The sequence below is a fragment of the Ailuropoda melanoleuca genome, chromosome 4, assembly GCF_002007445.2.
Source record: "Ailuropoda melanoleuca isolate Jingjing chromosome 4, ASM200744v2, whole genome shotgun sequence".
NCBI classification, from domain to species: domain Eukaryota; kingdom Metazoa; phylum Chordata; class Mammalia; order Carnivora; family Ursidae; genus Ailuropoda; species Ailuropoda melanoleuca.
Window position 1 is genome coordinate 18,466,646 of NC_048221.1, and position 27,236 is coordinate 18,493,881.

The following is a 27,236-nucleotide window of genomic DNA, read 5'->3' on the forward strand; positions in this document are numbered from 1 at the left end:
AGGGTCCTGGGATCAAGCCCCACATCAGGCTCCTTGCTCAGCAGGGAGCCTGCTTCTCCCTCTTCCTCTGCCCGCCACTTCCCCTGCTTTTGCTGTCTCTCTCTGTTGAATAAATAAATAAAATATTTTATTTTATTTACTTTTTTAAAAGATTTTTAAAAAGATTTAATAAATAAAATATTTTTAAAAAATTAATAAGTAAATGTTTAAAAGTGACTTCCAGGTATACCTGGGTGGCAGTCAGTGAAGCAACCCAACTCTTGGTTTTTGCTAAGGTCGTGATCTCAGGGTCTTGAGATCTAGCCCTGCGACAGGCTCTGCGCTCAGCGTGGAGTCCACTTGAGACTCTCTCTCCCTCTCCCCTCACACCACTCGTGCATGTGTGCTTCCTCCCTCTCTCTAAAATTAAAAAATTAAATTAAAAAGTGACTTCCAAAAATATCCCTGATGTTCCTGGTAAGCCAAGGTGGAAGAAATTAGTTTAGCCTTTTCTTCGTGCTCTAATGTGTTTATATTTTGTGGTTTGTTTTATACAGGTACTACTATAACCAGAGTTTGGTAGCAAAAGGATCTACTTACTGGGCTCTCTTAACATAGAAAGAGATGTGGGGGGATTCTCGATCTGCTAACAGAACAGGACCTTTTCGGTAAGTCTTGAAATTTGAATATTGAAATTTAATATTTTAATGATAAAGATATATTTTTTGGTCTGTCATAAAGAGGGATATTTTCTTTGTATAGAAATAGCTCTGGTTTTTTAAAATAGAAACTATTTAAAAAATTTCTCATCATGTCCAAAGTGCTTGTGAGGTTGAATACTGAGCATGCCAAGTGTTTTGTATTTCAGCACTTTTTTTTTTTTTTTTAAAGATTTTATTTATTTATTTGTCAGAGAGAGAGTGAGAGAGCATAAATGGGAATCGGTGGGCAGGGGGAGAAGCAGGCTCCCTGCTAAGCAAGGAGCCCAATGTGGGACTTGATCACAGGACCCTGGGAACTTGACCTAAGCAGAAGGCAGATACTTAACTGACTGAGCACCCAGGTGTCCCAATGTTTCAGCACTTTTTAAACATTAAAAAATAATCCCCCAGTTGTTTTTTTTTTTAATCTCTTTTAACAAAGTAATATGTACTTGGCAAATAAGGAAAGCTAGCAAAAACATACATGAACATTTATATATGTGCATAAAAGTTTTGTTATTTTCACTCATTTATGTCTAGAAGCTAGAGCTGTGTTTGGTCCATGGCACACTGTATTTCAGTTATCAAAAATAGTTCTGAGAAAAAAATTTACTGCATGCAATTTTCTAAGGTACATTTCAATATTAAGGGTTACGGGATACAAAGTTGAGTTGAGAAAGTAGTACCATTCATTTATTAGTAGATTATATTTTAGATTTATAGGGAGTTAATTTTTTTATAGCCAATATAATAAATGATGATGACTGTATTTTTAAAGCTTTTACATTGTACTTACAATTAATAAAATGCAAGAGGAATGTGATTTTTATCATTTTATGGTTTTATGGTTTTACTTGGTGTATGGCAAAGAAATCTGACCTTTAAGGTTATATATTAAAAAACTATATATATATATATAATATATATACACATATGTAATATATATATATATACACACACATATATATATATATTTTTTTGAATGCTCCAATTGAAACTTCTGTTACTAGTAAATTTTCTTTTGGATTGGTAGTCTGCAGGATTTTATCATGCAAATTCAAGAGGTGTTCTCATTATTCTGAAGCTGGGGGTTCCAGTGAAATATTAGGTAGAGAACTGAGTTTTTAAAATCCATATGATATTTAGTAAAGTTAGTGTTTCATAAATACTAAACAATAGGGGTCTTCACTTTTGGCTCAGCAATCTTTAAAGCAATGGTGATGATGCTGGGTACGTTTTTCCTTTCAAAATTTAAGATCTGCGTCAGTGGTCAGCAGATTATGGCCTGTAGCTCACTTTTGTTTTATTGTAACACAGCCATGATCATTTGTTTACAAATTGTCTATGATTGCTTCCATGCCACAGTGGCAGAGTTGAATAGTTGGGACAGACTGCACAGCCTAATATCAATACTGTCTGGCTTTTTGTGGAAAGTTCACCAATCCTGAGTCTAGATTAGTGCGCTTATACTTCAACATTTTTAAATATTTAGGCTGTAATCTATCCTTTTTTACTTATATTTATGGATAACTACTTTGTAAGTAAAGCTGTTTCTTAAAGAACCTAATTTAGATTTTTAAAAATTTTTTTTATCTATTTAGATTATTTAGGTAAGCCTTCAGAAATGTTGGGTAACCTTAGCTCTATTTTGTAACTTTAAAAAATTTTTCAGAACATTTTTTTCTTTGACCAATTTATTATTTAAAATTATATTCCCCCACCTTAATTTTAGTTTAAATATAGTTATTACATGCTGTTTTTAAGATCTTTGACTAGAAGGGAGATGTAGTTTATATAGCGTAACTTTTGAAGACTAATTTGGATTTTAAAAAAGGTATCTTACTGGAAAATGATTTTATATTTCATTTTATGAGCCTCTTATATTTTATTTTATTTGACTGAAAATGATTTTCATCATCCCTGCTATTTTGTGTTAATAGAACTGTTTCTTGAATAGTCTGCATAAAATACAGTTCTAAGAACCCTAGTACAGTAGGTTACTCTAGATCTGTTTGATCTTCCAACTTAAGAGGGTAAGGTGATCTTTAGGGCAGTATTCAAAGACAGTGTTAGAAACATTCTGGTCGGAAAACATGTAGATTGAGGTGCTTCAGTACCCATGAGTATTTGCTGAGGCTTAAGTACTTCCTGCAAGCTAACTATTGGGATTTGACGATTTTAAATACAGGAGACACTAGAGTTAGTGATAATGTCTTAATTTTAGTGCAAAACTGTATTACTTATGAAGAACATTTAAACTTGCTCCTCTTATGATGAACCACATAGACATAACTAATGTTAATGGGAGCTAATGGAAGTCATCATGTTCTGAAAATCCATTAAATATGCATCATTCTAATGTTCAGGTTGCTGTTGTTAAAGTCCTATTACTTTAAGAAAGGGTTTGACCTTGTAACTCTTTCTCCTGAACTGAGTGACCCAGAGTCAGTTGTCCTTTGAGTCTTTCTCTGGTGGTGTAGTCTGTGCTCGGAAGGGTCGTATAATGGATCCTGTATATTCTGGTAGGAGAGAACGGAGTTGGACTTGATTTCCTAATACTTTTGCTTTACTGCTAAATAGCAGATAACCCTTCAGATCATTTCGTGCTTTCCTTTTTTGTACCCTCCCCTCACCCTCAAGCTCAGGATCCTAGGTATCTAAATGCCTATTTAAATTCCCTTTTGCCAAAGCCTAAGCATGTAAATGGTCTGAAGGCTAGGCAAAGGGAGGAATTGGGTAGAATGAAAGACTAGGCCAGTTCTAATTTATCTCCTGAGTTTTGTAAACTGAGAATGTGAATTTAATACTTTGCTTATTTTAAAATATATTTTATTACTATGAAAAACTTGCATGAGGCATTAGAATCTGGAATATCAGCTTCTTCATTTGGGACCTGGAGATAATACTTGAAGGCCTAATGCTCTCTCTAAGTCCCTTTCAACATTAAGCTCCTGGATGCTGTTGCTTGGCTAGGTTGACATACATATGCTTTGTGGCATGATTCATGCTACCTTTTGTGATACTCTTGGGTAGTTAAAATAGTAGGACCCAGGTGAGAGCGCTTCTAGGTGGAGCCACTGTAAAACTGGATTTTAGATGCAGCCAAGGCTGATGCTCAGCTGGTATACACTTGTGTGCTCCTACTGGTAATTTACAGCCAGTGTTCCTTCATTTTGGGCATGCATCCATTCCGATCTGGGTGGTGTCCATGCTGTAGCTGTAATCAAATATTTTGGAATGTTATCACTGTATGCAGAAATGAGAAAGACACCTCCTGAAATTACTGTAATACATTTATGGTGCATTGATTTATTTGATGTACAGGAATCATCATGTTGATCTTGGAATTCTAAGTTCCCTGGCTGTAGGAAATGGAAATTTTTGTAGTGTCACCATTGCTAGCTTATCTGGTGTTGCGGATTTTCCCTGTTGCAGGACTGGGTGAAAGCTTTTTCTGCAGCAGTCATGTTGAAAACCTTGTGTTGACTTTCCTCGTGTTCTGAAATGGGAACATAAAAGTTTACTCCGCCACTTCGTCTTAAAATAGCAAAACATTGCTGTTTTCTGCAGATCTAGGACCTTGTTACAGAACTCTGCCAAAAAAAAAAAATGTTTACAGAAGAATGTGCTGTGATTAGAGAAGAATATGCTGGTGTGTAGATTTCAAACTCTCTGGACAATATGAATAACACTGTCTTTGTTTCTACAGTGGGAGCCAAGAAGAAAGGTTTGCTCCCGGGTGGAACAGGGATTATCCTCCTCCTCCCCTTAAGAGTCATGCTCAAGAGAGACACTCTGGCAACTTTCCTGGCAGAGATTCACTTCCCTTTGATTTCCAGGGGCATTCGGGGCCTCCCTTTGCAAATGTAGAGGAGCATTCTTTCAGCTATGGAGCTAGAGACGGACCGCATGGTGACTATCGAGGAGGGGAGGGACCTGGACATGATTTCAGGGGGGGAGATTTTTCATCTTCTGATTTCCAGAGCAGAGATTCATCACAGTTGGACTTCAGGGGTAGGGACATACATTCTGGGGATTTTCGGGATAGAGAAGGACCACCTATGGACTATAGGGGTGGAGATGGTACTTCTATGGATTATAGAGGTAGGGAGACATCTCACATGAACTACAGGGATGCTCACACTGTTGATTTCAGAGGTAGGGATGCTCCTTCATCTGACTTCAGGGGCCGGGGCACTTACGATTTAGATTTTAGAGGCCGGGATGGATCCCACACAGATTTTAGGGGAAGAGATTTATCAGATTTGGATTTCAGGGCCAGAGATCAGTCCCGTTCTGACTTTAGAAATAGAGATGTGTCTGATTTGGACTTCAGGGACAAAGATGGAACACAGGTGGACTTTAGAGGCCGAGGTTCAGGTACTGGTGATCTAGACTTAAGGGACAGGGATATGCCACATTCAGATTTCAGAGGTAGACACCGGTCCAGGACTGATCAGGATTTTAGGAGCAGAGAGGTGGGCCCTTGTATGGAGTTTAAGGATAGGGAGATGCCCTCTGTGGATCCAAATATTTTGGATTACATACAACCCACTACACAAGATAGAGAACATTCTGGTGTGAACGTGAACAAGAGAGAAGAATCCACACATGACCATACAACCGAAAGGCCTGCTTTTGGCATTCAGAAGGGAGAATTTGAACACTCAGAAACAAGAGAAGGAGAAAAACAAGATGTAGCCTTTGAACATGAGTCTGCATCGGACTTTCAAAACAGCCAAAGTCCACTTCAAGACCAAGACAAGTCACAGCTTTCTGGAGGTGAACAACAGAGTTCAGATGCTGGTGTGTTTAAAGAGGAAGGTGGTCTGGATTTTCTTGGCCGGGAAGACACTGATTACAGAAGCATGGAGTACCGTGATGTAGATCACAGGCTGCCGGGAAGCCAGATATTTGGCTATGGCCAGAGCAAGTCTTTTCCAGAGGGCAAGACTTCCCGAGATGCCCAGCGGGACCTTCAGGTATGTTAACGGAGTAGATTGCTTTTCTGCTTGTTGTTGTATCTTAAGGCTTTTCTGAAGGATGAAGTGTAGAGTCCAGGATCCTTGGTCCTGGGTCTCTCCTTCTGTAACCATTAAAAACAAAATGGGCGTACCTGGCTGGCTCAGTCAGTAGAGCATGTGACTCCAGATCTCAGGGATGTAAGTGTGAGCTCCATGTTGGGTATAGAGATTACTTTTAAAAATAAAATCTTTAAGGGGCGCCTGGGTAGCGCAGTCGTTAAGCGTCTGCCTTCGGCTCGGGGTGTGATCCCGGCGTTCGGGGATTGAGTCCCACATCGGGCTCCTCTGCTGGGAGCCTGCTTCTTCCTCTCCCACTCCCCCTGCTTATGTTCCCTCTCTCACTGGCTGTCTCTCTGTCACATAAATAAATAAATTCTTTGAAAAAAATATAAAATCTTAAAAAAAAATAAAATGTGTATTCAAGAATGGAATGTATACCTCTAGAGCAATGGCTCTCAGCTCAGTTCATACTTTTGGTGTTTATCTCTTCATTATTTTGTTTATGCTGCTGATTTAAATGACTTGGGATAATTTAGTTAGAAAGTGTGTCTTTGGGAGTTGGTTCTCTCAATTCTTGTTAGTCAGGCTTTGTGGCTATTTAGGATACATTTTTTTCTTTCTAAGTTTTTATTTAAGTAATCTCTACACCCAGTGTGGGACTCGAGCTTGTGACCCCGAGATCAAGAATCGCAGGCTCTTCTTTTTTTTTTTTTTTTTTTAAAGATTTTATTTATTTATTTGACAGAGATAGAGACAGCCAGCGAGAGAGGGAACACAAGCAGGGGGAGTGGGAGAGGAAGAAGCAGGCTCACAGCAGAGGAGCCTGATGTGGGGCTCGATCCCATCACGCCAGGATCACGCCCTGAGCCGAAGGCAGACGCCTAACCGCTGTGCCACCCAGGCGCCCCAAGAATCGCAGGGTCTTCTGACTGAGCCAGCTAGTAGGGTGCATTTTCTGAAATTCATTGAGGATATACAGAATTCCTAGGAGTCTTTCCCTAGTCATGAGGAGGTGATGTTAATGTTTCAAGTATCTTCTTAAAGGTAATTTAATTGACTTAAATGTTGAATTTCAATATATATAATATATAATCTATTGTGTATGTAATCTAAGTGAGGAGAATTAAATTTGCAGTTGGTTAATGCAAATATTACCTTTTGAAATAGGTTTTCCTCATCTCAGGTGCCTGTTAGCTTGGACAGTAATCTTAAGACATGTTAACCAACTAATTTTGAGAATGTTAGAGGTGATTGACTATATAATTTATTGTTCAGATCAGGACACTTTAAAGAGTAAAAGAGGATGTTGGAGTTGAGGCTTCTGTGAATATGGAAAATGCAGATGTCAGATGCAGATGGTCAGATGACACCTTTTGATTTTGTTGAAATTTATTTATAGTTGACATCTTTGACAAATGGCACCTGATTAAATTTTTTTCTATTTTCTCATTCAGGAAAAGAAAATTATATATATATATATATATATATGTATATATGTATTTTTTATGTGGAAAATATTTTGGAGAATTTTTTTTTCCTGATTATAAATCCTATTCAGTACTGTTTCTCTTAATGTTCCGCTTTACTCATTCAAGACTCCTCAGTGAGCCTTGATTTTAGCACGCTTATATACTAATGATTTGAAATCAAATTCTGGAACTCAGAAAAATAGAGAATTCTAATTTTTCATGTCTTAATATGATGCAAATGATTTTGATATTTGATCCTGAAAACCTGTATTTCACCTTCACTTTCAATTTGCCCACTAACATTTTTATTTCTGAAATAATCTTTTATTCTGGATTCAAGGATCAAGATTATCGGACTGGCCCAAATGAGGAAAAACCGAGCAAGCTTATTCGATTAAGTGGGGTGCCTGAAAATGCCACAAAAGAAGAGGTGAGGCTCTTTTTTTCTTTTTCTTTTTCCTTTTTTTGTCAGTTAAATTATTTTTACTTTTTATTTTGAAAAATTAATAGATTCATAGGAAGGTGTGAAGAAATTTACAGGGAAATTTTGGGTGTCCTTCCTGCAATGTTAACATCTTGTATTACTATAGCACAATGGCTAAACCAGCAAATTGGCTTTGGTGCAATCCATAGACCTTATTTAGATTTCAGCAGTTACACATTCACTCACTGAGGAGAGGTTTATGATTGCTGTCCTCAGACCTGTTATAATCTTCCTTTAGGGCATAATCCAAGAGCGAGGATTGGATTACCAACATAAAGGTGCAGTTTATTTACAGTAGTAAAAACTGGGAGCTGCATAACTCTTCATTGTTAAAGGACTGGCTGAGTAAATTATGGCTGAATTTACAGGAAAATCTGGTTAGCTATTATTATAGGAAGAGCAAACTGTGTTTACTCTGTGCCAGGCATTATGTGATGCTTACAAGCATTAGTTCTTTAATTATCACAGTATCCTATGAATATGTACTCTTTATTCATTCCTTTCAAATACAAAGCACCAACCATATGCTAGGCACTGAATGATACAGCAGTGAATATTGTAAAGTCACTGCCTCCATGGATAATAAAAAAGTAAACAAAAAACATAATTTCAGGCAGTGATAAATGCCCTAAAAGAAATTAAAGTAAAGGTGTTGAGCATAACTGGGATGGGGCTATTTTCGATTGGGTAGTTGGGGGAAGGCATAACTAAGGAAGTGACATTTGAGCCCAGGCCTGAATGCCGTGAGAGAGCAGTCCATTTGAAGATGGGGAAAAGAACTCACCAGGTGGAGGGAGTTAAGTGCCATGGCCCTGGACTGGCATGAGCCCAGGGCATCATCTTATGTTTAACAGATGAGAAACAGGGCACTGAAAAGTTACACAGCAAGAGAGCAAAAGAGGCTTGGAATGTAGGCAGTCTGATTTCAGAGCTTGGTTCTTGATGGTTATATTCTGCCTTTTTTATATACTTAGGAATTTTATGAATAATTATATTCTACTCATAAACAGTTTTGAATGTCTAGAGTGTACATGGGTTAATTTTGCCTTGATAAAGTAATGATAGCTTTAAATTACATAGAATAAAAGCCAGTAGAGAGAATTAAATATTCAGTGTCTGATAATTTATGTCATTCGTGTATACACCATGTTCTTGTAGATTCTTAATGCCTTTCGGACTCCTGATGGCATGCCTGTAAAGGACTTGGAGTTGAAGGAGTATAACACAGGTGAGTTTCTGGACATGCATGTGGTCTTGGGTAGGAAGGGTCTTTGTCAGATTTCTGCATCATGTGCTACTCAAGGTTTTTTTAAGAAACAACAGTTAAGATTTCCAGAAGCCTCCTGTTGATGCCTTCAAATAACAGCCAACTTTAGTCTTAGCTGTGGTTCTTTGTGGCTGTTTGTCCACACGTGGGCAATGAGGATGCATGTTCCAGTTCTTCTGGGTGCCTATGAGATATAAAGTGAGTGTTGTCGCGTTTTAAGATATAAAGTTAGTGTTATAGCATTTATCCCTGAATATATTTTATATAATCATTAAACTTGCTGTATATGTTCTTCATCGTGGTGGAGTGTTTATGTTTGAGCCTAGTAGGATTTAATAAACTTACTGTGTTTAAAAATTTACATTTCATTGCTTCAGCGTGAAATTTACAACTTTCCAGAGAAATTGTACAAATTAGTGGTTTCTTGAATTTTTTGTCTTGCTCTGAGAATGGAAGCCCTGCAACAGCTGTTTTGTTGAAACCCATGAATAGATCCAGAAGAGCTTTCTCTTTGACCTCTGCCCTGTGGTCTGAACTGCAGATTAAACTTTCCATAATATCGACCTAGTGTCTTAGAGTATCATGTTTGGTCAGTTCCTTCAAGTCTTACAAAAAAAAGGAAGTGAAATACTAGGCACTCAAGGTATTGACTAATATTTAGTCTACATAATATGAAATGGTTTAAAAATGAAGGTAATCTTCAAGTGATCTCTTTTGCAGAATTTAAATTGAAGAAAGTAGATCATTAATCTGTTCACAGACTTTAGAACTTTAGTAGTCCAAATTAAAGAACTCTTCAAGTAAGAGTATGCTGTATTTTTGAGGATATAGTTTACTTCTAAACAGTTTACCATGGAATAAATTTCTTTGTATTAACTAGATAGCTGCTTCTTCAGTTTGCTTCTGCAGAGGGAAACTATCCATAAAAATAAATTTTTGTGCTTGAAATAATTTGGTATTTTTGTCAAGTCCAGAAATATTTTTTTCTGTAATTTGAGAATAAACTCAGAAACATTATTTTTCAGAAAACTATTTTTTTGTTTTAAAAGCATCAATTCTGAATTTGTAGAAACATAAGAGTAGTTACGTTGTTCTTACACATTCATGCTTTTTTTTTTTTTTTTGCACGTGTCTCATACATGCTTTCTTGATTTACTATTATCTTTAGGAACTAAAAGTAGAATTTATAGGCTGCAGTTACTTTTTAACTGACAGCAGTAACCTCAGCTTTGGTTTTATTTCATGAACTGTTTTTATTAAGTATTGGTGTATTAAGGAAAGTAGAGATGTGTTGATGTTATAAATAGCAACTTAAACTCTTCATTTCTTTAATACTCTGATTTTATATTGTCAGATTTATTAGCAGAGCAATATTTAAATTAATGTATAAGGTCCACAGAAGAAGCTTTTAAATTTGCTTGCTGTAGTAGCAATTAGAAACATAATTGGCAGACCAAAGACATTGATTCTTATGTAAAATCATTCAAGACAATTGTTTAAAAAAAATCACCTTTCAGGAAATACAATCTTTCCTTGGCATTTTATTCTATGAAGTGACAGTGTATTAAATATGTATACATGGTTCTTTTTTTAATGAGAGAATTGGATTACCAGTCCCATGTTATCCATCTCATGTGGCAAGTAGAATGAACTTTGAAGGTATCTGTCAGATCATGTTACTCCCATGTCTAAAATCCTCTAGTGGTCTTCCATCTCATTTGGAAGAAATTCGCAGTTCTTTGTTCTGACTTACAGAATCCTGCATGAGCTGGCCCTTGGCTATTTGACCTCATCCCGTACTGCTGTCCACTTTTCTCATTATGCTCTAGCCACATTGAGCCTTTTTCTAGGCTTGATCAATACAGACTTCTTTCTCCGTCAGGGCCTTTGCACTGTTCTTCCCTCTGATCCTCACTTGTCTTCTGGGATTTAGTTCTTGGTTTCAGTTTCACCTCTCAAGGCCTTACCTCACCGTCTAATCCAAAATCACTCCTTGGTTGTTTTTCATCAGATCCTGGTTTGTTGTTGTAGGATCGGTCATTTTGATATTTTCTCGGTGGTTTTGTGTGTCTTATTCCTCCCAGAGAGTTAGTTCCATGACAGTGGGAGCCTTGTCTATCTTGTTCCCTCCTGTTACCCCTGCTTGCCACTCTCCCTGGCACTGACTGATGGGTTCCCAGTATGCATGGAATGAGTAAGTGTCTGTGATATGTGTGGAGAGCAGCTGCGTTCTCCTTTCAGATGAGGAACGTTAAAGGGTCATTTAGGTTTCAGAGCAGTGCAGCCTTACATCTGCTGAAGAATACGCCTTGAAGCAATGTTTTAAGAATGTTTTTAACATTTGCTTGTTAAAAGACTGTATGTGTATTTTAGTAGAGGAGGTGACTTTTATAAATGGCAGTCAGTTTCTTGAGGCGCGTGATAACCTGCAAAGACCATGCAGGATGGATGTTACTCATAAGAAGGGGACTGTAGGGCAGATTTAGTTGGTGTAATGGGGAGCCAGTCTGTAACGGAGAGAAAAGATTAATACTTGTTCATTGACTCTGATAATTATTGATTTAATTTTTGTTTCATTTAGAGCCGTGTGAGTACAGGGCCACAACTTTTATCCAAAATCTGTGGGATCAAATAAGTTTATGACTTTTTCTAAATACAGAAAGGTAATATGGTACATAGATCATATATGAATTATATCCCCCAGTGGGATATATATCAGTCATAATAATACTTCTGCAGCAAAATATATGAATATTCTAAGAGGACTAAATAAAGACTGTAAAGAGACTCAGTATACTATAGGTCAGGATTTGTCTCCAAATGACTTCAAGTTACTTGAAAATTTACCAAAAAACTTAATATTTAAGGGGTTTGGGAATTACAGATAAGGAATTTTGACGCTACATATGTTGTATATATTTGAGTTTTTCTTTTGCCATTTGCAAATATATTATAACCCCATTAGTTGTAAATTACCTTGAGTAAAATTATTACATTCCTGGGAAAAGTATCAAGAGTGAAATGTCTTTTGGTGACTGGATGAACAAACTTTGGTATGTACATGCAGTGGAATACTACTCAGCAATAAAAACAACAAAACTACATATGTACGTAACAACATGGAGGAATCTCAGGTATTATGCTGGATGAAAGAAACAGACTGAAAAGGCTACACAGTGCCATAAAAAGGAATGAAATACTGATACATGCTATAACTTGGATGCATCTTGAAAACCTTGTGCTGAGTGAAAGAAGCCAGGCACAAAAGAGCACATATTGTATGATCCCGTTTATATAAAATATCCAGAAAAAGCATATCCATAGAAGAAGAAAGCAGATTGGGTAGCTTGGTTGTTGCCAGGGGCTGGAGAAGGGGGAAATGGGGAGTGACTGCTTAATGGGTATAAGTTTTCCTTTTTAGGGTGATAGAAATGTTCTGGAACCAGATGGGATGGTTGCATAACATTGTGAATGTATCTAAATGTCACTGAATTGCACACTTTAAAATGGTTAAATGGTGTATTTTATGTTACGTGTATTTGATCATAATTTTTAAAAGGACTGCATACTATGATTCCATTTCTGTGATGTTCTGGAAAAAGCAAAATGATAGGAATAGAAAATAGTGGTTGCCAGGGTGTTGGGGGAGGAATCAACTGTAAAGTGGAGGCATGAGGGAATTTTGGGCACAATGAAACTGTTCTCTATATGGATTGTGGTAGTGGTGTATCAATGTTAAATTCACTGAAATTGGTAACTACTGTATTCGTATAAGAGAATATCCTTATTAGGAAATACACATTGAAGTTTTTAGGGGTGGAGGACCATGGTGTATGCTTTTTTTTTCTCATGTAGTTTAGGGAAAAATATTTGATGTATATGGACAGGGGAGGAAGAGAGTAATGATACAGTAGAGACGACAAAATATATCAATAGCTGAATCTGGGTAACAGGTCCATGCGTGTGTTCTTTGTGCTATTATTCTTGCAACTTTTTTGTAACTTGGAAATGATTTTCAATAAAAAGTTGAAAAACTGATAATACAACTGATGTATTTTATTGTTTAGTGATCAGCAGAAATCTTGCAAGATAAAGGCTACAGTGAACCGCTTCTGTGAACAATAGAGCATAGTTCTCAGAGTGGGTTCTGGACCAGCAGTGTCAGCACTGCCTCAGACCTTGTTAGAAATAACAAATTCTCGGGGTGCTGGGTGGCTCAGTCAGTTAAAGTCTCTGCCTTCAGCTCAGGTCATGATCCCAGGGTCCTGGGATCGAGTCCCATATTGGGCTCCTTGCTCAGCAGGGAGCCTGCTTCTCCCTCTGCCTACCCGCTTTCTCTCTCTCCTGCTTATGCTCTCTCTCTCTCTCCCTCTGACCAAAAAAAAAAAAAAAAAGAGAGAGAGAGAAATAGAAATTCTCAGGCCTCATTTTAGACCTACCGGATCATAAACTCTGGGAGCAAGACCCAACCATCTTTGCTTTAACAAGTCATCCACATGATTTTGATGTGCCCTGAATTGTGAGAACCACTGTATTAGATTGATTATATTCTTTATTCTAGAACTTTTTGGTACAGTTTAAAAGAGACTTAGCAGGTGGACCTTCTTTAAGTAAAAAATGCTAATGCTTATGTGCTTTGGTGGCCCGTGGCAAATACTTGCCTACCTGATACCAGATCTGATGTACTGAGCTGGGGCAGGAGTTAGTGTAGGGTTGATGCTATTTTATGCCCTTAGTTGTACTTTCTGTTTATGTAGCATATTTCCTGCAGAGATCTTAGAATGGTAGATGTTCTCATTTTCGAAGTGTTTCTGTAGATTTTTTTAATACCATTTTTTAAAGATTTTATTTATTTATTTGAGAGAGAGAGAGCAGAAGGGGGTGGGAGAGGCAGAGGGAGAAGCAGACTCCCCACTGAGCAGGGAGCCTGATGCCAGGCTTGACCCCAGTACCCTGAGATCACGACCTGAGCCAAAGGCAGACACCCAGCTGACTGAGCCACCCAAGCACCCCAAAGTGTTTCTGTAACTTATGAATATAGACAGAACTGTGCTTGGTTTTTAGGTGGATTTACATGCTATCCGGTATATAAGCTTGCTATGATGCTTTTTCCAAAGGAATTTATATTATTTAAGCAAAAATGATACAGTTTCTGGATTGTTTCCTAATAAGACTTAAGCATAGAAAGTAATTCTCCATAGTGACTGAAGTGTTACAGAATTATTGTAGTACTGTTTTATTAATTAGCATAGGAAAGTTAGAAGGCTGAGTGTTAGGAAGAAGGAGTACCTTGCATTGAGTCTGTCAGCGTTCATATAATGTATGGGCCACAGTGAATGGGCACAGTTTCTGTGGTCCTGGGTAACAGGCTTACATCATATCCTTTCATTTTTCACAGTTGAAATGGTTTGAGTTTTTACCACCATGTTGATAAAATAGAAGTTTTAAGAAAAGAAGAAAAACCCAGAGAATCTGTCACTTTAGGAGGCAGAAATCCATTGTGAAATGGATCGACACTGATGATACGAGACATGCGTAGTTTATGGTATTGCAGTAGCTAAGGACAATAGCCAAACGTCATTTAGGAAAAAATAGAGTTGGAAAATGCAAATACACATGTTTTTGCAGTGTTTTTGGCATTTATAGAATAGACAAATAAATATTTTTAGTTCTTCGGGGGAAACTGACCATAGGTTAATCGAAAAGTATCACATTTACTTATCACATTTCTAAAACTGCGGAAAGTTGTTGTTTTCAGCCGGGTTTCTTAATAGGTTTGGTACCACATTTTGGGGAGGATGTTTACAGAGGAGCGTTAAGCAAAGATGGCAAAGCTTTAAAAATAAGGATGTCTTGGGGCACCTGGGTGGCTCAGTCGGTTAAGCATCTGTAACTCCTGGTTTCAGCTCAGGTTGTGAACTCAGGGTTGTGGGATTGAGCCTCATGTGAGGCTCCATGCTCAGCGCAATCTGCTTATCCTTCTCCCTCCCCTTCTGCCCCCTCATAATAAACAAACAAACAAACAAATCAAATCTTAAAAAAAATAAAGTAGAATCCCAGTACTGTTTTGGAAAGCAATGTTTTAGGATTACTGGCTTAACTAAAGCATCCTTTTTCTTTGGGGTAGTTAACCTTCCTGACACTTAAGATGAAACTCATTTTCTATTCTGGGAGCTGACTCGTTCTTCAATTTAAGCTTCTTTGTTGAAACCACTTAAGTTATGAAGGATGACTTTGGTAAACTGCAGCACTGGTAGGGAAGTTTTAATATTATTGTTGACTTTTATTGGACTCCCTGCATTCTTCCTTTCCTTGGGGCTTTTGGGTATGGCGTTTCATTCTATAAATTTTATTTTATTTTTTAGATTTAATTTATTTATTTGGGGGGATAGAGAGCGCACAGAGGGAGAGGGAGAAGCAGACTCCCTGCTGAGCAGAGAGCCCGACGTGGAGCTCGATCCCAGGACCCTGAGATCATGACCTGAGCCGAAGGCAGACGCTTAACCAACTGAGCCACTCAGGTGCCCCTGAAGTTTCATTCTAGATCTGATAATGGAACATCTTCACCACCCAAGACATCATTTTCTTCAGAAACAAGGACCACCACCCTGGTGGTTTTTGTATGGTTGACTGTGTCGTCTTGGAGATCTCTACCTAAACTACATGTAGCATCTGAAGATAGAAGAGATAGCCTGGGAACATAGCATGAGAGTGATGAGCAGATGCTTTAATTGGTAGGTCATTTACTCTTCCCCAGAGCTATTTAGCTGAGATGGAATTTGCCTTTCTGGGATGGGGAAGGTGTTTGAACTCTAGCCCTCTGTCAGCTTCCTGCATTTCCAAGGTCCTTACTCTTCTTCCAGGTAGAATTGCTCCTGGCTTCCGTAGTTCTTATATGTCTCTTTGGCTAAATGCTCAGGTGGCTTTGGCTGAGTCTTCTAGGTTATATAAGTCTGTATGGGGCTTCCTGTGCCTTTGGGTGTTTAGTAGAATTCATGGAAGAAGCCCCCACATCAGGCTCCTCCGCTATGAGCCTGCTTCTTCCTCTCCCACTCCCCCTGCTTGTGTTCCCTCTCTCGCTGGCTGTCTCTACCTCTGTCGAATAAATAAATAAAATCTTTAAAAAAAAAATAGCACCCTATAACCTTGAAAAGCTTATGATTCATTCTTTGGTGTTACCTGCCAATTATGTGCCATTCTGATTAGCGTATGGCTCTACCTTTGAAACTACTGGAAAATGTTATTGTTTGTTTATTGATTTATCCAACCAATAGTTATAGCATGTTGAGATGCAGAGGATATGTTGGTGATCACAAGCATTGTAATCTTTGACCTTAGAGGTTTCAGCTTCTGTGGAAAATGGGTGTATGGGATGAGTGTTCTGCACTCACCTGAATAGGCCACAGTATCTTATAAATCACTTATTTTTTTTTTTGAAGGGATCTGGGAGTTCTTATGCATCATGGGTTCTGTTTGGCTGAAAGGTTGAAGTTTACCACTCTGGGTAACTTGATGAAAAATGTTCAGTTACTTCTTTTCTTTTTTTTCTAAGATTTTATTTACTTATTTATTTGCCAGAGAGAGTGCTCGGGAGAGAGAGCGAGAGTACGAGCAGGGGGAGCAGCAGGCAGAGGGAGAAGCAGACTCCCTGCTGAGCAAGGAGCCGGACACAGGACCTGATCCCAGAACCCCGGGATCATGACTCGAGCCAAAGGCAGACACCCAACCAACTGAGCCACCCAGGCGTCCAAAAAATACTCAGTTATTTCTAATTCTAAAGTCACTAGAGGGTGACAAGCATAGGACTTTCAGAGTCAACAAGCTTAGAAAAAGAATAACACCTGGGACGTCAAGGTGGCTTTGTTTGTTAAGCGCCTGCCTTCAGCTCAGGTCATGATCCCAGGGTCCTAGGGTTGAGTCCCATATCCGACTCCTTGCTCAGCGGGGAGCCTACTTCGCCCTCTGCCTTCCATTCTCCGTGCTTTGTGCTCGCTCGCTCTCTCTCCTCGCTCTCTCTCTCTCTCTCTGACAGATAAATAATATAAAATAAAATAAAATAAAATAAAATAAAATAAAATAAAATAAAAAAGAATAACACCTAAATGAATGCTTGGAGATAATGATTGGTCAGAGAGGTCGGCAACTAATTGTTAATAATGTCCCTGGATTTTCAGAGAGTTAAAACAAGACTTTTTATGGGTATTACAGGAAATGATCAGACAAGAAATAGAGAAAATTGCACACAGATGCATGTGGGTGCTTTTACCAACCTGGAAGGTTTCCAAATTCCATCATTGAGGGGTTTTTATGGGAGGTTCCATTATGCAGTTATTATTGATTAAAATCATTGTGGCTTCTGGTGATTAGCTTAAATTTCAGCTCCTTTCCCCTCCCAGCAAATTGGAGGGGTGAGGCTGAAAGTTCCAAGCTTCTGATCAAGACTTAGACATTCTGATAGCCAGGCCCCATCCTGATACTATCTAGGAGCCCACCAAGAGTCACCTCATAAGAATAAAAAGGCACTCATATCACCCTTATGATTCTGGAAATTCCAAGAGTTTTTAAGAACTCCATGCCAGGAAACTGGAACGAGACCAAATATCTTTCTATATTACTGGAGATGGGGATCCCAAATGTGGATCTGGCTGATACGCAGTACATTTAGTTGGGCGTCAGTTTTCTGTTATAAGGTATAGGTGACCTAGGCTTTTGGTCTGGTCAAAGTGTGAGTCTCACAAAATGCCAGTTGTCTGACCCTTCTCTGTTTTACTTCTGGAATAGGTAAGTGGCTGGACCAGTGTGATCTGTTCTCATCTTGAGCAACTTCCAGCTCAGAAGCCACTAACTTCGTGGTACCTTCCCAGAGCCCCTTAGAACAGTGGTGACTTGTCCTTTTATTTGTACTACGGTCCAGGCAATGGGATAAATGTTTAAGGGCCATATTTTTTTCGCACGTGAAATGAAAATAGCTTTGTGATCTATGGCGGAAACGTATATTCTTAGCATAACTAGAAATCAGTGAGGCAATTCATCAGTGCTAAAAAAATTTTTTTTAAAGATTTTATTTGACACAGACAGCGAGAGAGGAAACACAAACAGGGGGAGTGGGAGAGGGAGAAGCAGGCTTCCCACTGAGCAGGGAGCCCAATGTGGGGCTTGATCCCAGGACTCTGGGATCATGACCTGAGCCGAAGGCAGACACTTAACGACTGAGCCGCCCAGGCGCCCCATCAGTTCTAAAATTTTAATAGTGGGGCATATTTGAGGAGCACCAACACAAGTACTGTCTGATCTTTAGTCCCTGATAATGCTTTGTAATAGAAACATGGGGGTGCTGAAATGTATTATCTCATGCACTCTGAAACCACCCTGCAAAGGAGTTACCATCATTGCAACTTAGCATATGGATCACCCAGGCCCAGAGAGAAGTGGCTCAACTGAAAGCACATGACGAGTTAGCTTCTGCATATATACAAACTGGAGAAGTTACTTTTCTTGTGTGTTGCTCCAGTGAAGAAACTTATTATAATTGCTGTGGTGTTAACTGAGCAGCATCGTGTACCGGGTGTTAATTATGCTAGTGTTGGGGATGTAGAAATGAAAAGAGCTCGGGGCGTCAGGGTGGCTCAGTTGGTTGGGCTTCTGCCTTTGGCTGAGGTCATGATTTCCGGGTCCTAGATTGAGCCCTGCATCAGTCTTCCTGCTTAACAGGGAGTCTGTTTCTCTCTCTCCCTCTGCCCCTCCCCACCGCTAGTTCTCTCTCTCTCTCTCTCTCTCAAATAAACAAACAAAATCTTTAAAAAAAAAAAAAAAAACCTCTCTGAGGTCAAGGACACACCCCTCCACTGTGCTCGCATAGCATTGTTAATGTCATTGGAATTAAAATGAATTAAATAAGGGTGAGAATTTCCTAACAAATAATGTCCTGGGCCCAGGGAACCATCATTCAGATGAAGTGACCTTGAGATTAATTTTGGACTTTGAAAACTACTTGAATACACAACCCCCCTCCCTTTTTTTTTTAATAACCAGTTGGAACAGATGGAGCACTAAATAAAATAGAACCATATGCAGTTTTCAAAAATTTAGCAAGTAATCATGACTGCGTATCTTCTTCATTTCATCTTTTATTATAAACCAGCAAGCCTTATGTGAATACTTGAGGGGGAGAGGATTGAAAGTGCATGTAAGATGTCGAAGTGATGTATTTCATGGAGTCCAATTCTGTTCTTCCCAGATAGTAGGTTGACATATAAATCAGATATTTCCCTAATTTTCATAATGCAAGCTGCAGGTACATATTCACTTTAGGTGTTTTTTTCTGTTTTTTTCTTTTTTTTTCTTTTTTTAAGATTTTACTTACTTGAGAGAGAGAGAGCATGAGCAGGGGTGGGGTAGAGGGAGAAGCAGACTCCCTGCTTAGCTGGGAGCCCGACATGGGGTTCGACCCCAGGACCCTGAGATCATGACCTGAACCGAAGGCAGCTGCTTAACCAACTGAGCCATCCAGGCTTCCCCACTTGAAGTTTTAAAGAGTAAAGTACCTGTTAGAAATCTTGTGTATCAGGGACGTCTATACACCGCGGCTGCCTCCTTGCTCAGCAGGGAGGCTCCTTCCTCTGCCTGCTGCTCCTCTGCTTGTGTGCGCTCGCGTGCTCTCTCTCTGGCAAATAAATAAATAAAATCTCAAAAAAAAAAAAATAGAAATCTTGCACATCGGCTTTCTTTGTTGTATTATTCCCATTGGAAGGAATTCACATACCTGGATCGATTCTGTTTTGGTTTTTGCTAAAATCTCTAACTTGATAATACTTTACTTTTCTTCTAAAAGCCTGTAGCCCCAGTGAAATAGAATTATGAAAATAGGACCTATAGCAATATAGCCCTCTTGAATCTCCATTAAGATTTTTCGTGGTGCTCTTTATATTCATAATGCTTTGTTCCCACAGAAATAATCCTTGTTTAGAGAAAAAAAAAATCTGTTTTCTTTTCACTCAGAGGATACCCAGTGAAATAAAGAAACCTGTTTCTCTCTCTTTTTCCTTTTATTCTTTCTTTTTTTTTTTTTAATTCTAGTGTAGTTCAGTTTCAGGTACACAGTATAGTGATTCAGCAATTCTGTGGATTACTCAGTGCTCATCATGAGTCCCCTCTGCCTGTATCCTTTAAAATCCTGATTCCTTTTTTACATTTCATAGTTGGTATGTATATTCTTGGCTTTGTCAATGTAAATCAGTCCTCCTAATGGGAAATTCAGCTGGACTTGTTTATGTTAGTTGGGTTTTTCTAGACTAGTTTGAACAGAGGGCTGCTCATCCTCATTTGCCTAAATAAATATTGCTGTGTAATTGTTATAAAAGCAGGGCTTGGTATAGACGTTACAGTTGACTTGAACAGTTAAGGGCCATGTTTGTCAGCATCTCTGAGTCAGCTTTTTTAGGAGCAGAGACTAAAACTTACTGGTTATTATTCATTAGGGCTTTGTTTTCTGTACATTGTTCCCCCTTAAGCTCCTGTTAGCTTTTAAAACAGATACTTTTTTGGGTAATAGGCAATCATATGATTAATGAATATGAAGAAGAACTGCAATTTTAATGTTACCTTTATAGATTTCCTTCTTTCCCTGTTCTCATCCTTCTCAGCTGCCAACAAACAAAGCTATAAGGAGCATTCACATTTTTATGAGAAATCTATACATTTAGATAGGTTAGGAAATGGAGTAAAATATGCTTTTTCGTAGTCATGTAAATAAGCACAAAGACCCATCAGCCCACCAGACTTTTTTCTAGCATGTGGCGTTAGAAGAAAAAGGTAATAAAAACATTTTTTTACTCCTTAGGTCAGACTCTGTCTATGGGACTGTTAACGCCGAGTTTACCATCTTAATGATTCCAAATGGTTCCTAGCAATTCTGAATGCAAGGTTGGTTGGTCGTTTTCAGAATGTTTAGGTCTGTGGGTGGAATAGGTCTACTAGAACTTACTCTGTGAATTATAAAATTACATTTGAGGAATTAAAAAGAAATCCCCAGTTATCCCACTATAACAATACAACCACTGTAACCATGTTCATGTACAGTTGTGTTGCATTACATCATTTTCAGATTTTTGTATATTCACCTGTGCTTGCTCAACCCCTCTCCCCGACCCCATCTTCCCTCTCATGGAGTGAGCATGAGAGGCGGGATGTGACTCAGTCCTGGCTTCGGTTAGTCTCTGTCTCCCAAGTTTCCCTAAGTGTGAGCATTCACTGTGCTAGCTCTGATTCTGTTATTTAAAGTGATATGTTTTTCATACATTATGGCCCTTAAATGCAAGCCAGCCTCTTCATCTGGTGTCAACCAAAAGAAAAGCGATCTGTTGCGACGCTGGAGGAAAAGCTGGCAGTGTTGGACTTAACCTATATTGAGAGATGGTATGTTGTTCTTCACGTTGGGGTGTTCAAGTATGATTTTGACAATGCATGGTTTTCATCTCATATGCGGACTTTTATCTCTAACCTCTGAGTTAGATATGACTTCATAGTATTTAATTTCAGTTCTTTTTCCTATGCACATTTTGTATAATTGTCCTCGTTTTTAAAGCTTTTAAAATATGCTATATTAAATAACACATATCAAGTATCTTACTGTATTGTAATTTTTATAGCTATCATTATAATACTTTTGGGTTTTTGTCTTTGCAGAAGACTTTTGGTAGCCAGTATAGCAGTCCATGAGCGTGAATGCTTTCTAACATGCATACTCGGGTCCACACACAAGGTTCTGCTATAGGTATTTTAGAATAGGGGTAACTGGTGTGCTGCAGATTTCTGTATTTCTTAACTATAGACATGGTCTTATCTGTCTGTGCTCAGGCATGTGGGACCCTTTCTGTGATTGGGCTTAGTAAAGTTCAGAATTCAGATTACTTATATTAGTCAAGGATTTTATTGAAAGGTGAGAGGCTATCAGTGTAGCAGTTAACAGCATCGGTTTGAATCTGGACTGCCTGGCTCTGAGCCCATAGTGCTACTTACCACTGAGGTGATTTTGAGCAAACTACTTATTCTTTCTTTGCCTGCTTCCCCATGGGTAAAATGAGGTTAATAGTTTTTACCTCATAGGGTATTCTTGTGAGGATTTAGTTAGTGTACGTAAAGTGTTCAGAATGCAGCCCTGCACCAACAAGTGCTATGTAGGTATTACTTAGTGTTGTTGTCCATTTGGACAATTCCTGAAATCCTTGTACAACTGTGAGTCTTAGACACACAAAATGCCTCAGATCAAGATTGGGTACCTTTTTTTTTTTTTTTTAAGTTTCAGGTATTATAATTAAACCTTAAATTTTTGTTATTATTTAATAGCTAAAGTTTCGGGCAGAAGAAATGGATTGTTGGGCTTGTGGATTTAATATTCAAGCTGAAGTACATTGTTAATATATGTATTGCAGAGTTGATGTGTAGAGATGCTCATAATATCTCTTGCGAACTGTATATTTTCCTTCCCAGTGACTGTAGTATCAAAGTCTTGTTTGTTCTTTAGTAAAGTATGAATGTCGTCATAAATCTCTCTTTCTCTTTGTCCACAGATTCTGTGCGCTCCTCTGGGCCACAATAGTTAACTCTTTAAGTACAGAAAGGAAACTTCGGGCTTTTCCAATGTGGTGTTAGTTCCCTGTGTTTTTCAGTTTGGCAGCTGTAGAAAGGGTTGCTTTCCACATACCTGGACCTTGATATGTTCGGTAGACGTAACCAGCACACTTGAGAGTATATCTGCTTGTTCCGTGGCTACCCGTTTCTGATGGTGGACATGCAGTATGAGTGTTTGCAGTAGATATTTGCTGATAAAAGGCACCTTAGTTCCTTCTGCTATGCTACAGTGTTTTCCAAGAACAGAGAGCTTTACAAAATGCAAATGTTTTCTTTCTTTCTTTTTTCAACTTATTTTTTTAAGCGGGCTCCACACCCAGCATGGAGCCCATTGACGGGGCTTGAACTCAGGACCCTGATGAGATCAAGACCCAAGCTGAGATCAAGAGTCAGATGCTTAACTGACTGAGCCACCCAGGGGTCCCCAAAATGCAGAATGTTTTCTGTAGGAGAAGTTCACTGGGTTTGATCAAGAAAATCCACTTTAAAGGAATTAACTAACAAAACAATTTCTGTTGTTAATAGGCTATGCATAAATATATATACTGTTTCTTTAAAGTAGATTCATTTCTTCAAATAGTCAATAGTCAATAGTTTGAAGAGTTCAAATCAGAGGAGACTGATTTTGTGGTAAATTTAAGTGGAGGTGGCAGTGGTTAGTTTTAATCTATATTGGTCAAAGCTGTAAAATCAAATAGAAAATCTCTCTCTCAGCCTAAGGTGATGCTGGGATTTCTAGTAGATTTGTTTTCCTCTTCCTGGCCATTTCCTAAAATTCTAAGCAATCAGCCTGGACCATTGTAACATTGGAGTATTTAACTTGGAGTATTTAACAAGTCTGAAGTCACAGTTTTATTATTCTAATAAAACATTTCAGGTCATTCATTCCATGTGACAAGGAATCCAACCCATCTCACCAAATTTGGCCTGTTTAAGTTATATTTTCTGTTGCTCTAGTTTTTGTTTGTTTTTATTTTTTTGGTCTTTGATACCTTGATTTAATGATACTTAGTTTCCTCTTGTTATATATACTCTGTGCTTAAAATTGGCCTGGGTTTTGTGTTGTTTCTCTTCCCCTGAGTTTTATTTCTCATCTCAACAAATTGCATCTTTTTCTTGCTGTTCACTTGCACAGCATCACTCCTAAAGATGAGCTTCTTTATCCTGCGAGGCAGTGGAGGAAGCATGGAAGCCATTTGTGAAGCATTGCATTGCCAAGTGTGTTTTTGTAGTCATGTGGTGCCCGTATCCGGGAAATTATAGGATGGGTTAGTGTTAGAACTCAGCAGCCTGTAAATCCCATGAGTTCCCAATCTCATGGGTTGTGAGAGTTGCAAATGACACTTGCTTAGGAGAAAGGTGAAGGGTGTTCTATAACTCTAATGGTTTATACAATTCTTGAACATGTACTGATTGATAACCACTGCTGTCTCTCCCCCAGCCTACTCTGACGCCAGTCTTTGTGCACAAGCACAGTTTTGGACCCAGCTATTTGTACTTATTTATGCTTTTACACCTTCTTCCTTTCATAAAGATTTAAGCTGGTTTATGACTTGAGTTGAAACAAGGAAAAAAGAGGAGACCTGAAATGGTCTGTCCCCTGCCAACCAGAAGCCTCCTGTGGTATCCAAACAGAATAGTTGCCTCAGTCTGTCAGCACTTCTGTCTTTGAAGGTGGTTTCTGCTTGAAAAGTGGTGACTATTAGCATAGCTTTGGGATAATTGCTTTTCCTTCCTGTCTCGGGATACGTTTTTTTTTTTTTTTTCCAGATACTTTCCTGTTCTTGTTGACTTTGTTTTTCCAGAAGATTCAGCCTGTGGTGAAATGTTCTGGGTCCCCACTTGAACTTTCTGTGGGATTACCTAATTCTGGGGCACCCTCACCAGACCATCAGTGTAAAGAGGGCAGATCTTCTTGGTTAACAGAAAAAGCCATTTTGGAATGACTCTTAAAGCCCAGAAACATCCAGATTTTCCTTCAGTACTTTTTTCTGTTTGGGGTAGCAGCTTTGCCTAGTATAGGGGAGGGAGGGGCTAGTTGGGAGGACTTGTGTTAAGGGGTTCAGAAACAGGGGATTTAAGTGTGTCTTTTGTGTTTGCAAGGCACTAACACCACTCCCGTCTGTATTTAAATGCTGTCCCCAGGTTACGACTATGGCTATGTCTGCGTGGAGTTTTCACTCTTGGAAGATGCCATCGGATGCATGGAGGCCAACCAGGTTGCTTTATACTTCGGTCAAATGATGCTGGAAGGATATATTTTTTATGTATGGGGAGGGAGGGTTTCAAATGATTGAACTTTGGAAAGGTACCAGAAATCTGTATTTGGAGCATACCACATTCCAACCAGAAAGCGGTTGTGAGGAGAAACTTTAGAAGAAGCTGGGAAGGTTTCTCTACAAGAGTTAATGGACACACATGTATTTTAAAAACTGGAGCCCAGTTGCAGTTGGACTAGATGACAAAGACAGTAGATAGGAAAAAATGACAGGTTTGGAGTGTGACTGATAAGGAGATCCTAATGCAAAGAATGATCCTTGACTGTCTGTGATCTCAAGGATCTGCCTGGCACAGGAATTCTAGGTCAGTACTTGTATCTAGACCTAGGGTGAAGACCACTGATGGCAACTCCTGTGGCACTCAGGTCCTGCCTGCATGTGCTGCTTTCTCAAGAGGGCCATCTGGGAGGAGAAAGGAGTGGCTTGTTCGTGTGTATTGCATTCATCATGGTTCTTTACAAATTGGAGTTTTGTACTCAATTCTTGGCTGCATATAGTCAGAGCTGGTGAATCTGAATCTATACGTACCTTATGTTTGAAACATCTAGATGTATTCAGTTTGCCACCTAGAACTGTCATTTGGACTTTAAATTGAACTCTGCCTGATAGTTTTGGAAGGAATTATGAAGTGGATAGAATCCTTCTTATCACGGTGTTTCCTTGGGGAAAGTTATTTTCTTTGCGTGTTTTAGTTCCTTCATCTGTCAAGTGGGAGAAAGAAGTTTAATGATACAGTTTGATTTTTATGTATCCACTGCTTATACTTGATTGTGAATGCAGTGTGCTCTTAAGGGTAAGAGCCCTGGAGGCTCTGCCAGAGAAGAGTAGTATTGCGTGAGAACTCTTCCTCTCTTAAAGCCTGATGCCCTTTCATCAGCTTTGTTCCATTCAGCATGGCCCATTACACTAAACCTTCTCCCTTCTTTAGCCATGTCCTCCCCTTATGGGTGTGGAAATGACATGCTGTAAATCCTTTGGGAGCGAGCACTAATTAGAGGAAATTTGACGTATCCATACCTATTGTTAGTAGTATAAATACTGTTAGATCTTCAAAGAATGACTGGATTAGGACCATACCCCCTTGACAGAGTTCTTGTTGACTGATTTGTTCATTTTCCGTCATTAAGCCAGTCATTTAATAGATATTAATTATGTATCAGATAATTAATGTGCCACCTACCAATATTTTGAGAGAAGAGTGAAGGTCCCAATCTTTATCCTTATGGTTGATTCTATTCAGACTGTCCTAATTTGAGAACACTCATTTAATTCATGAACATCTTGTTACCAGTGATTAATCATTAAGTCCTTTGGCACGTGCTAAATAATACTATGAGTGGTGGAAACATAAACGGAGGAGCCATGGCACATGCCATGCCATTCTCTTTTGTACCATTCTCCTGACTGTGTGTTTCTCATAGAGGGGTGTTACTTTTTATCAGAGCTATTTGATCTTCGATCTTGAAAAATAACCATATTGTGTTTTAACTCCCTGTTCCCTCGGCCCCAGCAAAAAATCCTGTCTGAAGATCGTAGCCCCTTAAAGAGAAGTGTTAAATAGAATGAGGACCGCCTTCTTTAAAAATAAGGAGGGTTTCTTTTGGAGCCATATCTGGAAAAATGTTCATTTACACAAGCAGTATTGAGGGGGTATGGCCTTTCGACATCTCTGCTCCCACCCTTCCCACACATCCTGTGAACATTCTTAGGGCTCCCAGATCCCTGTTGACCGACCCCTGCCCGGTAAATAAGACACCAGAACAGAAGACGAGCTGTGCCAAAATTCTTTCAGGGTGAAATAGGATGTTTTGACAGGTAGCTATCCTTATGCATATGTACCATAAGGTACTCTGTGTAGAAGTACAAATAAGGAGCTTAGACCAAGAAAGGTGACAGACATTATGTGGTATTCATAGATCCCACGGGGTGTTCTCTCAAATTCCAGATTTTTCTATGATCTCATTTTTAATATTCACTGGAACAATTCCTTAAGAAGGTAGCACCATATCCTTCTTTGGTCAACCTCCTTTCCTAGCCTTTTATTCTTCCCCTAGTAATGGGACACAGGGCATACTGCTAGCACTGCCATACAACAGAATCCTCTCCCTGAACTGTATAGATTTCATGATCCACTCAGCATCCTTCTCATAATCTTTACCACAACTCAGGATGTGTGCAAGTCATTTTGATGGAAATATTTTTGAGAATGGGATCTTCAGGGGAATTTTTGTACCTAGGTAGTATAGCATAGCAAAAAGGAGTGTCGGTTCTGCAGTCAGATGTTACTTCCTAGCTGGGTTGTCTCTGGCAGGTTTCTTTACCTCCCTCAGCCTCAGTTTCCTCTGTTACCAGTACCTCATGGGGCTCTGGTGTGGACTAAATGAGATCATACATTCATGAATGC

The 27,236-nt window shown here is 38.9% G+C and overlaps 1 protein-coding gene across 6 annotated transcripts in view; it reads left to right on the forward strand.

Moving 5' to 3' along the window:
• Positions 1–27,236, forward strand: part of RBM6 (RNA binding motif protein 6) — a 103,650-nt gene that overhangs the window by 22,148 nt on the left and 54,266 nt on the right. For 2 of the 6 annotated variants that reach the window (XM_002920530.4, XM_034658348.1), the window contains exons 2-6: positions 537–647; positions 4,390–5,662; positions 7,514–7,603; positions 8,816–8,885; positions 24,699–24,772. In XM_002920530.4, the coding sequence (XP_002920576.1) occupies positions 604–647; positions 4,390–5,662; positions 7,514–7,603; positions 8,816–8,885; positions 24,699–24,772 (1,551 nt within the window). In that variant the 5' untranslated portion in view covers positions 537–603. Of the gene's footprint in view, positions 1–536; positions 648–4,389; positions 5,663–7,513; positions 7,604–8,815; positions 8,886–24,692; positions 24,773–27,236 lie in introns of those variants that run through there. The other 4 variants (XM_034658350.1, XM_011226626.3, XM_034658349.1 and 1 more) reach the window with 3 other exon arrangements.